General features: G+C 31.7%; 1 protein-coding gene across 4 annotated transcripts in view; it reads left to right on the forward strand.

Moving 5' to 3' along the window:
* LOC106463389 (TLD domain-containing protein 1-like) overlaps positions 1-13,406 on the forward strand; it is a 146,054-nt gene that overhangs the window by 55,735 nt on the left and 76,913 nt on the right. Inside the window, exons 1-2 of one of the 4 annotated variants that reach the window (XM_022390866.1) lie at positions 6,642-6,815; positions 10,067-10,170. The exons of the other annotated variants lie outside the window; for them this stretch is intronic. Coding sequence (XP_022246574.1) covers positions 6,740-6,815; positions 10,067-10,170 — 180 coding nt within the window. The 5' untranslated portion in view covers positions 6,642-6,739. Of the gene's footprint in view, positions 1-6,641; positions 6,816-10,066; positions 10,171-13,406 lie in introns of those variants that run through there. 4 annotated transcript variants of the gene reach the window in all.

Here is a 13,406-nt window from a genome sequence, read left to right on the forward strand (position 1 = left end):
TTTCATTTCTGTAAACTCTAAAACCTCCTAAATACATTTCGAATGTCCTTTTTTTACTAAAACTTTATATTTTATCTGTTATTTTCTATACCCTAACTCTATCCACGGTTGCTAAATTTGACTGACCTCGTAACCACCAAAAAATTCAAAATAAATCTAAATTACCCTTTTTTTTCTTTCTAAAATGACTTCAAATTGTAACATGAAACTATTCATTTATCCCAAATAGCTTTAAACTAGTAACATTGTACATCTATTTATAATTAAATTTTATTATTTCATTGCCCTTTGAACCATTTCTAACTACTATTCATGCCATTATAAGTTGTAAATCACTTGGGAAACATGGAGGTCATGTTACACTATTGAATTACATTACCCACGAGCTGCTTGTGTGCATGCCTGATGAAACATTTTTATTATATTATTATTTATTTTACATAATCTAACCTTAAATAACCTAAAGAGATCCTTAGTTTTTAAATTTTAATTACTTTTATAATAATAAATACAGAATACACATTAAAAACAAGAAATAAAGTACTTACCTGGACCTCTCTTTTTTGCTGTTGACTGTTGATGACACTTAACCCTACTTTTTAATACTAATGGTAGTAGTGCACTAAATAATTTTTATTTAATTAAATAATGCACCAAAGAGCATAGAATAATAACATGCAAAAAGCAGACAATGTCTCATAACTATCACAATTTTATTGGCTTTCTAATTAGATGACAAGAGCCATTACAAATTCATCCAAGTTAGTAGGTTCGTTTCCCCTGGGAATGAACCATGTATAGAAAGAGAAACTGATAATTCTTTATTCAGAAAACAATGTAATATAATATATCGTTAAATGGTTGAAAACCTTGGCTTTCTATTGGTTATATATAATATAGAATTAAATGTAAGAGAAAACTATTAATAAATCCTGAAAGAGAGGATGTGACAGGTGGGTGTGGCAAGAGGGGTCTCATTTTCTATTTGATAGCTCTGTAGCCAAACAAAATAGAAGGCTATAAAAACTATGGTATGTCTGAGCAATGACAGTTTTATAGTAATATACATTGAATTTCGTGCTTATTGGAGGGATGGTGGATAAAATAGAGAAGAGGAGATGCCTAGAGAAAATGTGTCACATTAGGGGAAATTCAGGGTGTTCTTATATATTGCCTTATAAAATTGAAAACTTAACTTATATACTATTAAAATATGGATTATTAGCTAATATTTTATGCTATACTAATTGGTACAACATAAACAAAAGATAGATTAATAAAATTTTTAATGTAAGTCACTAAAACCTCAGACATGTGCAGTAAAGGATGCCTGTTGGGATTGGGTTGATGTCAAACATAATATGAAGAAATTAAAGATCATTATTCTTGGTCTGTACGAAACACGTTGGAAAGATATTGTTGTTTCGGAAGATATAAAGACAATTTATTCAGGAGGTCAGTTGCACGAAAGAGGAGTTGGGTTGGTTTTTGATGAAAAAAACTCAAAATGTTTGGATAGATTTTGGGCAATATTTGATAGCAATGATTGTGAAAATAAAGACTAAACCTTTCAGTATTGTAATAATACATCTCCGCACATTTGAGAAGAAGGTATCCATGAAAAAGTCCTGGAGATAATGTTAGAAACCAAACTGCTTATATCACCATCAATAGAACATTCAAGAATGCAGTATAACAATAGAAAACTTACCTAGTGGTTGACTGTGTAAGTGATCAGGTTCTTGTAATATGCACCATGAAGATAAGATTGAGGAAACTTAAGAAGTCAAGAGTGGCAAAGAAACTTGATTATACAATTTTAATGGAAAAAGATCTGATTAAAAAAAAGGTATGTAGTTGCAGTTAAAAACCATTTTCAAGAACTTGAAGGAAATGTGTCAAAATGGGAAATTTCTAAAGAAATACAAGTTGAAACAGCTAAGGAGGTTATTCTTTTAAAATTAAGGAAAAATGAACAGAAATGGCTGACAGATGAAATCCTTGAATTCATGGAAAAATAGTAGAAGGAAGATCAAAATCTGTAGTATGGAAAAGTGTAAGAAACTGGACAAAATAATTCAATTAATTTGTGATGAAGGAATGAAAAATGAACAGAGATAGAGAAACAAAAGGATAGACGTTACATCAATGTATAGGAATGTCAAAGACATCATAGGTAAAGGAGGATGCACTGCTAGTGGATGTATAAAAGCTAAGAATGTTGATGTAATTATGGAACAAGAACAAGTATCGAAAAGATGGATAGAGTATATTGAAGATTTATTCCATAAAAAACATGAGAAAAGCCCTCTATTAAGAAGAAGATGGACGGATTGAAAATTCTTAAGTCTGAAGTATGAACAGTTATCACCAGAATGAAAACCAATAAAGCTACAGGACCAGATGAAACTGAAGTAAAACATAAAATGTTTGGAAGAATTTGATACAGAAAAGTTAATTATTATCAAAGAAATTTATGAAAATGGTGAAATATCTGAGGATTTCAGTAAATCAATCTTTATTTTGCTCATTGAACCATTGAATGTGAATACCAACCAACCATCAGTTCAATGAGCCATGAGACAAAGATGCTGATGATGAGCAGTAGAAGTAGAATAAAACCAGAGATTGCAAAAGTTCAATTTTGTTTTATTGAAGATCTTGGTACAACAAATGCTATCTTCATTTTACGAAGGCTTTTGAAGAGGGCAACAGAAACGAAGAACATCTTCTTATGTATGATTAAATATACCAAAGCTTTTAATAGAGATAAACATGTGGAATTAATGAAAATGCTGGAAGAACTGGACATTGATGCTAAAGATTTGAGAATTTCTTGGAACCAAACTACAGCAATAAAGATAGAAAATGAATTAAATGATTACATCCAAATTAAGAGGCAAGTCTGTGTCTTTTCACCTGACTTATTTAACTTGTACAGTGAGACAATTTTTAGGGAAATTGAGAATATGACTAGGGCTGATCATTGGTGAACAGAATTTGAACAACTTGCATTATGCTAATGACCCAGGTTTAATAGCTGATTCACAAGCGGATAATCTGCAAAACATTTTAGACAAAATTAGTGAAAGCAAAAAGAAGAGTTTAAGGATGAACTGTAGGAAAAGAGAATGCTTGGTAATTACAAAGAATATTCCTATATGCAATGTTGAAGTAAGTAAGTAACAGATAAGGCAGGTCAATAAATTCAATTACCTGGGAAGCTGGATAGTATCAGAGGGCAGATGTGATCATGAAATTAATAGGAAAATAGGGATAGCAAAAGACTTATTTCTAAAAAAGATACTGACAAACAAAATTTCTATTGGGATAAAGTTGAGTTTTGGATTGGTACGTTATATCAATTCTCAGTATGCATCAGAATATTGGATAATATTTCCAAGTTCATGGAAAAGAGAACTGAAACAAATGAGTTTTGGTTCTTCAAACACATCTTGAGGATATGTTGAACAAGTCACACCTCAAATGAATATATTTTGTGAGGAGGAAGCTGTTGACTAACATCAGAAAAAGACAGTTGGAGATTTTTGGACACATGAGGAGAGAAGATATTGAAAGCCTAGTCGTAACTGGAAACATTAAAGGAAGTAGAGACTGTGGAAGACAGAGGTTGACTTATGTCAAAAGTCTATCTAAATGGATGAATGTATCAACATTGGAGATTTTTTGTGCCTCAAGGAGATGTTTGCAAGACCATGGTTAGCAACATCCTGTTTGGATATTTATCTAGAAAAAGAGATTTACTACATGAATATCTTCTCACAGCATATGTGTAATGATGTGGGGATCGAACCTTGCTCATCTTGGTGGTCTTATAGTTGGAGGCTCTTAAACATGCTCTTGCAATCTTAAATTGATTAACGTGAACTAATGCTTTTCTTTTTTATAAATTTCCTGTACAACAAAATATACTGGACTCATTTGTTTCTCTACTCTAAACAGTCCTTTCCAGAGTTTTGCTACTTTTGTTTCCCATTTTAATGATAGCGGCATATAATAATACTTTGTCTCTTAATTGAATGCCACTGTGTACCTTTTTTTTGTTAAACTTTTTTTTGGTCTCAGCAGCTTTAGCTTAATGTTCATTCATTATTATAAATGATATTTGCATCCTCTGCATCATTACTGTTTTATAATCCTCATCTAATGCATAATTCATCTTTCTAGGTGCTAATATCTCCGACATAAATAACATTACATTTTTATAACAAAAAGAACTTTTTTGTGTAAATTCATTTGCTGCATTTCTGTATGCTAATGACAGTAATAGAATCTGTTCATCTGATGTCTTCTGATCTTATTTACAATACTATGATATCATTTTTAAGAACATTATATTAAATCTTCCTGCTAGTTCTTTAACAGTTGGGTGATAGATAGTGGTCTTAATTTTTCTTCACCCCTAATAATTTACATATTTCTTTCATCAATTTTGAAATTAAGTTTGTACCTCTGTCTGTTAGTAAATACTGTAGTATGTTATGTTTATTTGCAGTTTCATTTAAAAATGCCTTTGTAATAGTTTTTGTTTATTGTTCAGGTAAATAAATTACTTCTGGAAATCATGTTATATAATCAGAAATGACTAATATATATTTCCTGCATGTAAAGTTGGTAACAGACCTAAAATATTTATAGCTATCATCTGAAATGGCATTGTTAAACTTGGCATACTCTGTAAGGGAGCATTTCTTAAATGTGGAGTAGTTTTTTGCTTTTGAAATTCTGTACATGATTCACATAAGTTTTTAATAACATTTCTGATGTATAGCTAGAAAAATCTGTTACTTATCCTGCTGTATGTTTTTGCAAATGCTGAATAAGCTGCAAATGGTGTATCATGATAAGTACTCGTAACTTGATTTTTCAGATTATGGTGTACTACTATCTGAGGTACACTAGCTAAGTTTTGTTCAACGTCTGCTTTTCTGCATATTATCTCTGAATCTAACACATATTTGATATCTTCTTGTAATAATATCTCTTTATGTGTTTACAGCTCTGTCTTTCTTTTGTTCATTAAATCTCTCACTATAGGCTCAGCTAAGGTGATTGACCTTTTCACCCCAAAGCAACCATCAGAGTTTCCATCTATAATTTTTTGTATATTTTGTTTATCTTCATGAAATTTAACAAGCTTTCAGTAAACATTACAGGTCACAAAAATAATAAGATTTTCTAATTAAATATATTTTTTTTATAAACATTTATCCGTAAATGCATGGGGTCAGAGTGTTGACTGTTCTGAGTGCAAAGTGATTTTCAAGTTAAGATTAAAAATACTTTACTTTATCTGAAAATTTTCTAATTTCATTTGCATAATTTCTAAAACCTCCTAAATGAATATAATTTTTTTCAGTAAAACGTTATATTTTATTCATCCTACCTCTGTATTCATTTGATTTATTTGACTGACCTTGTAACCACCATGAAAAAATGTATTTTTGTATTTTTATTTTATATCTAAGTTACCCTTTTTTCTTTCTAGAATTATTGCAAATTGTATAGCTTAAAGCTTGTAACAGTCTACATCTGTTTATACATAATTTTATTGTTTTATTGCGCTTTGATCCATGTCAAACTAATAATTCCACCACACAAATTGTAAATCACTTGGAGAACATGTATCTCATGTCGCCTCATTGGATGACATAACGCATGACCTGCTATCGTGCTTACCTTGTGAAGAGTTTCTTTTCTTCTTATTTTTCTTTATCTTACATAATCTATCTTTATCTACCCTAATAAGTTTCTAATTCTTACATTTTAGTTACTTTTAGAATAATAACAAGAAATATACCATTTACCTGTGACCTCTTGTTTTTTTGTGCACTAATGGAACTAGTACACTAAATAATATTTATTTACTTAAATAATGCACTTAAGAACACAGAATAACAACATACACAAAGCAAACAATGCCCTATAACTATCATAATTTATTTGACTTTTTAACTATGGCATGACAGCCTTTAACTTAAGCTTGTCAATATGACCATCTCAAGAGAAGCTTTAAGCAAAATAGATAATACAACAAATAAATTAACTATATTGTCACATGGTCAGCCAATTCAACAAACCTCGTAACCATTTTGTACTCACTGTAGTTTCCATATTATAACTTTTGATACAGTATATGTATCTTCACAAAAAATATATATATCCATCAGGGAATTCTGGCACAACTATAACATTATAAAGGCAGTGAAAAACATTGGAGAGTTATGGAGGGAAGTGACTGTCAAGTGCATGAACAGTGTGTGAAAAAAGCTGTGGCATGATTGCATAAATGACTTCATTAGTTTCAAACCTGACATACCTCAAATGCACAACAACATTTTACAGCTTGCACAACAGGCTGATTATGTTGAAGTTAATGAGGATGAGTTACTAAATTCTCATGCGGAAAGTTTAGCAAAAGAAGACCTCATAGAGCTGGTCCAAAAGTAGATGTGGCTGCAAGTGATATTGCTGAAGAGGCTGTACCAGAGGGGGTACTTGCATGCATCTTTAATAATGTCAAAGAAGCAGTGGAACTCCCTTCTGAAAATTACCGTGACATGGAGTGCAGCAGTGCAGTGGCAAGGAAGATGCAGGATGCAATTTCATGTTACCAAGAAATTTATAATGACAAAAAGAAAGGAAACAAGACAACTTACCATCACTTATTTCATTATCAAACAGGCAGCTATACCTGCACCTGAAGAGGAGGAGGCAGATGATTCCACTCCTTTCTCTTCTCTCCAATAACTCCCTGCCCCTCCCACACAGAGTCAGCTGTGAGATCATCACTGGTGAGTGTTAAGTATAAATTGATTTATCTTTAAGATGCATTTTTATTAATTAAATTTATTAGTAATGTATTTTTTTCAGATGATACTGTACATTAATGCATTTTGTAAGATATTATTGTAAAATAATGAGTCAAAAGAATGGCCAACGTAGTGTCTTGTTACTCTCTCTTCAAAGATAGTCTTTCACCTGAAGCAATGAGATAAAACCTGAGATGTCTCTTCAGTACACGTAAAGTTAAATTTTATCTTTATTTCACATCTAATGCATAGAGTGCATAGAGAAGAGTTATCTTAGAATGTGCACTGATAGGTTCCACTGAAGTGACTCTGAATTTTCAACTTTAATCGGGACTCAAAGATCTTGGTGTACTTGTCGACACTGACAGTTCCTTTCACAAAATGCAGGCATCTAACACCCTGGCCAAAGCTGCATTCCAATATTCCCTGACCCTGCAGATGCTTTCAATCACACTGAGTGTAACTCTTTTCCACATTGACATCGTACAAAGTGCTTCCATCAGAGCTGTGCAGGTTGAACTTTGAATTGTATGAGAAGATCACTTTGCTCCACATTGCTTCAAGTCAGTCATTGTGCTCTTTGGCCCAGTTGAGCCTTTCATCTTTCTCACCTTGTTGGTGAGGAGTGGTTTCTTTCTTGGCCATCTTGCTGGGAGACTGATTGAATTCACGTAAAATTGGATGGTATGTGTGGTAACAGTGACTCATGAACTTTCCCGCCATGCTCTTTGAGATCAGGTTCATGCTTTTCAGAATGCAATTGCCAGCTGCTGTGGAAGTTTTTTTCCTACCCCTTTCCTTCTGTAGCTCCACATACCCAGTTCTCTCTATATCTCTGCACCCACCAGCTCACAGTAGACTGGTTGAATATAATTTTTCTAGCAAGCTCTTTTTCTCAAGTAAAAATGACTGCTTTTTTTTCATGGAGTTAACTCAAAGCCCTTAGTTCTGGTAGCATTACACATATGTTGTAGCAGATGGGCTTCTAAACTGACTCTCAGTAAGAACCTCTATTTATAGCCAAAAATTGTCTTTTGCAATACCCAAACAGACTATAAAGCTGCTAATGTAATAATCAGACAGTATTGCATCATCCAGGAAACACATTTGCAGCTACATGCATTAGAGCCTCTAAACAGATGAAGAAAAGTGTGAAAACATTTTTCTGCCAATGTAATTCTGTTTCTATGCGTAAGTTACTTCTGGTAATGGATATTTCAGTGTGATAATCATGCTAGAAATCTTGCCCTATTATACCATCTGTTTCTATATCTGTCTGCTTACAGATGTAAAACTAGTGTTCAGGTTGTAAGTTTTGTACTTCTATTTTAACACTATACTGGCTTAATGTTTTAACAGGATGCTCTGTTATGGAAATTAAAATACTTTTTGAAACTTCCTTCCATGTATTATCTAACAATGTCAGATTTTTTCTTTACTAATTGTACACTTAGCAGAGAAGATTGAGCACCTGTGTCAACTAACAACCCACATTTTGCACCTATTTTTACAGTAAATGCTGAATGCTGAAAATGCTGGATTTACAGTATTGTTTGTGAACTTTTTCTTAAAAGTTCCAACTCTTGGGGCTTTCTTATTTTCTGTCTTCAGTGGATATCTACAAACCTTAGCCATGTGGCCTTTTAGTCCACAGTTGAAGCATTTGATGCCCTCTGGCTTATTTTGCTTATTATTCTGCCAGTATGCTTTGCCATTTTTATTATTCACAGTATTTATAGCAGAATGCTGGGGTCTGTATATCTGCTTTTCACATAGCTCATTTCTGGTAGCTACTTCTGTTAAGTCTAATAAAGCTGTTTCAGGATGTTTGTTTCATATACATTTTGTGTCATTATTTTAGTGGTCAAACACCTTTCATAGTCCACCTTGAAGATGTCCTGTATTATCGACTCATGAAGATGTATATATTCTCTACATAATCTGTTAAACTGTCGATTTGTGTTACTATAGCATTTGGTGTTTCTCTCTTTCTGTTTTCTTATATTAATCTTTGTTTCAAAACTTGAAAATCAGCAGTCTTTAAAGTTGTCGTAAGCTCTAATGTAGTGCTTCACCTCTCCTGCTGTTCTTAATCTGAGGATATCTGTTTTTTGTGAATGTGTTCAACCTGATATTCGAGCTGCTTCGTTAATTACATCAATGAAACTCAATATATTCATCAACTACACTATAAAACAATGGTATAGCATTTGTCAAATTTTTAGCACCTTGTTGTCCTATTGGTGCTGGTGGTTCTAGTGTAGCTGTTGCAGTGGCTTATAAACCTAATGCTTGCCAGTATATCAGTTCTAGTTTGCATGTTCTCTTTTACTCTAATTTATTCAGTAGCTATAACTATTTCTACTTATTTACTACCTCTTATTTTTAATTATACTAACTTAAAATAATAACTTTTTTGTTTCAACACTCTTTCCTTGTTTGTTACAGCCTGTTATTGGTTTACCCAAAGTCCTATTGAATGTGCCAATTTGTAATGAGCAGTTGTGTTGTAGGTGGGACTTTCACTTTTTGAAAATTAATTTATTTCCAGGATATTTACACAGTTGTAGGTTAGGCTCACAAGTTGCCAACTTGAGGAAATTTACATAAAAAATAAAGAAATCACTCAGGAATCAGTGAAAAAATAAGTGCTTATATTTTAGTTACTCAGTTACATAAATGGAAATGATTATTCTTCAAATATTTTTTTATTAATGTTACATGTTCAGTTAGAACAGCTATTCAACAATCAATTATTTTGGTTAGATCATCTCAGTCTCCAATTATGATTACTTATATGTTGCTAGATAAAAGTGAGATGACAAGTTAAATTTACATAGAGATTGGATAGTGAAAGTTTCTATAAACGGTAACTCTGGGTATTGGCTGTGGGCTCTTGGCTTGAGAATTGGATCAAGACTAAATAAAAGTTGGAGAGAACTCTGGAGAGACTCCTTACATTGGTTTAAAAAAGGCTTTTGCATAAGATCTTTATGACGTAGTTGGGAATATCATCAAAACCATATACATCATTCATTCACATTCATACAGACTACAACATGATTCCAATTTGAATTGTTGTAACCATTGATGTGATGGATTTCCCAGACACTTAACTCTTCTGCTTGATACATATTTTGGAAAATAGCAGGGTCCATCACAAGAACTTTAATTTTTTCCTATAGCATCAAATTTCCTTACTATTGGTCTCATTACATGTAATTTTATTTCAGCATTTCTGTACTTCCCATCTGTATGTCTCATGTTTCATCAATATCCTGTCAACTCCCGATTTAGGATGTCTGTGTGGCATCATCTAAAAACTTGTATAATTTCTGTAAGTTGTTCTTACTAAATAATTTTGCTAGAAGATAAATACAGACTACTATTTCCACATATCATGCTCCTTATTTTCTATAAGGCTACTTTTTCATGATTTAGTGACCTACATTAGAATAATAAATCAATTCTGTTGCTGATAATGGGTTTGATAAAAGAAGATGTCAAACACTGTTTAATCATTCTTGTTGACCCCATATGGTCATTTGTCATACTAATGTTACACATGCTTTTGATATAATAACTCATTATATTTAATACCGTTCCACTTGAATGTAATAAAAAAAACAGTTATAAAACTAAAGAAAATGTATCTTTAAGAAACAAATTTCTAAAACATTTGAATTATGAACAATTTTTTCACATGTATCACATTAGCAATTTGTGTACATACTAAGACATGGTGACTTTAAATTATAAAAGTTTTACTACGATATTACTAAAAGTTGTAATATCAGGTTAAAAGTTCCTGTACTTTATATGGGTTTTAATGTTGGAATATAGATTACTGAAAGTTTAGAAAATATAAAACTTTACCACATCTTACATGTACTAAGATTGTAATATTAGAATACAATTTAAATCAATAATGCTAAGAAAAAACTATTTAAAATAGTTGCCTTATAACTACAGCATAGGATTGCTATAATTACAATTATAAATTGCTAATAACATGAAATATGTTTGGTCAGAGTAAATTATTTTTTCTACATAAAACAAATATTCAAAATAATTAGTTTTACTATTTACTTTACTAAAACATATGAAGGTTGTAATGTCAAAGTGCAGATTAATCTGATCTTAAATATTTTGTTGTTAAGTGAAATGTTTTTTATTGCTAATTACAGCTAGAACTTGGGTATCAGAATATACTTGAAATAACTTCATTTTATCAATTGTTGAAATATCAGAGTAGAAATTACTATAAGGTTAACAATGTATGCTGAAAAAAATTTTTTGAGGACTCTAATACTGAAGTTAAAACTACTGTAATCTTATAAGACATGCAATCAAAAATAACTACGTTGTAGAAAAAATAAAATGCACATTGTCAATTTGATTTTTAAAGACTTTGAAATTAACATAGAAACAAGCTAATGTATAATAATATTGAAACATACACCCAGATAGTACTGTACATGAAAATATGTACATATATATGTATAAATGTATGTATGCATATAAAAAATGTCTATGCAATGGAAATAATTAGATTCATTATAAAGCTCTTACTAGTAAAAATCTTGTTTATAGAAAGTATCTCATTTTGTGTACATACTGTTAACAACATTTTTAGCCATAGACATTTATGGTTCACAAGTTGACCAGCATTGGGTAAATAAAGTATTTAATTAAGGTAGTTGTTTTAACTACAGAAATTTATATCTGATTAGGAAATAGAACAATAGAAGTAGTATATTCTTTTCCACAATAGAACTAGTGAGTGTGATTTCAGTACAAGTTGCTGCAAAAAGAGTATAACTTGATTAAAAAAAACATTAGTGGTAATAGAAATATTTGTTTTTGTAATAGAAAATTAAGTTTGATTAAAAGTTGCTTTATTTTGGAAAAGTATAGATTGAATTCTCAAAAATATTTGTTTTTTTGCAAAGCATTTGATGACAAAAATAATTCTTATGGTGTGAACACCTTTTGCTGTCAACCCATAATGATAATCAATTATATTTATTACAAGCTGAAATATCTGTCAACTGATGGCGAATGTTTAAACTTAATTAAAACAATGTGAGTTTAACTGCAATCATATATTTCAAATTAATAACTGTAACATAAACTTTATCTGAAAATTCTAAAATTATAACAAAGTTTCTTCATAAACAACATTTGCAGTTTGATTTATATCTATCAAGAAGTAGATTTTGAGGTGATTCAACCCTTGAACAATCTACATCTCATAGACATGAGAAAAGCAACTTTCATATTCTAACTATGAATCTCTTTAGAATATTCAACATTGTCTAAAGTGTCAACCTGCCAAGATTGTTTGAGATTGACTCAGTAGGCTGAGAGTAATTAAGTAATGGGCTTTACAAAATAGAAATAGGGTTATGTTCAATTTTGACCCCTTAGGATACAGTGTTTACATACAAATTTTGGTTGAGATTGGCCCAATAGGCTCAGAGGAGTTAGGGTGCAAGCATCAACACATTTCGTCTATATATATATATATATATATCACAATAATATTATGCTTATAATAGACAATAAGTATTAGGCATATTGTATTGTTAAATACTTCATTCCTTACTCAGTCTCTTAAGTTTCTTAGAAGTAGAGTGTATAATAACATTTCATCCATACTGTTGTGTCAGCGAGGTCACGTGACTAGTGTCACGCCACGTTTCTAGAAATATCCTGTTCCTTCATGAATGCCCTAGCATTTACTAGATTGTGGGTAGTCTGGTATATATAAGATGGTCACAACGTGACAGGATAACAGTGTAGTGAGTAATTGAACTGCAGTGAGAGAGTATTGTTGAAGTTGAGCACGTTCGTTGTTATAGCGTGACTGTTGAAAATAAGTGTATCGGTAAAGTTATATTCAGGAAGAATAAACCAGTTTTATTAAGAAAGGACTTGTGTCGCTAAAGTTTTGTCGGAACGAAGTTACAGAAAATCAACTAACGAACGGAGATGTAACAAATTGGTGTCAGAAGTGGGATAAAAAAAAATGGAAACGAAAAGCGGCAAATCAAACTACAGCCTAGCAGACTTGATGGCAGCAATACAAGAACAGCAAAAGAAACAAGAAGAACGAGAAAATAAAAGAAAAGAAACAAGAAGAACGAGAAATTAAACAAGAAAGAGATTACAGCAGTTGTTGGAGGAAAAAGAAAAGAAACAAGAAGAGAGACAACAGCAGTTGCAAGAAAACCTGCAACAGTGGCAGCTCGAACAACAAAATAAACAAGAAGAGAGATTACAGCAGTTGTTAGAGGAAAAAGAAAAGAAACAAGAAGAACGAGAAAAGAAACAAGAGAAAGATTACAGCAGTGGCAAGAAAACCTACAACAATGGCAGCTCGAACAGCAAAATAAACAAGAGAAATTACAGCAGTTGTTGGAGGAAAAAGAAAAGAAACAAAAAGAGAGACAACAGCAGTTGCAAGAAAACCTGCAACAGTGGCAGTTAGAACAACAAAATAAACAAGAAGAGAGATTACAGCAGTTGTTAGAGGAAAAAGAAAAGAAACAAGAAGAACGAGAAAAGAAA

This window comes from Limulus polyphemus, unplaced genomic scaffold (assembly GCF_000517525.1).
Source record: "Limulus polyphemus unplaced genomic scaffold, Limulus_polyphemus-2.1.2 Scaffold1393, whole genome shotgun sequence".
Classification (NCBI taxonomy): Eukaryota; Metazoa; Arthropoda; class Merostomata; order Xiphosura; family Limulidae; genus Limulus; species Limulus polyphemus.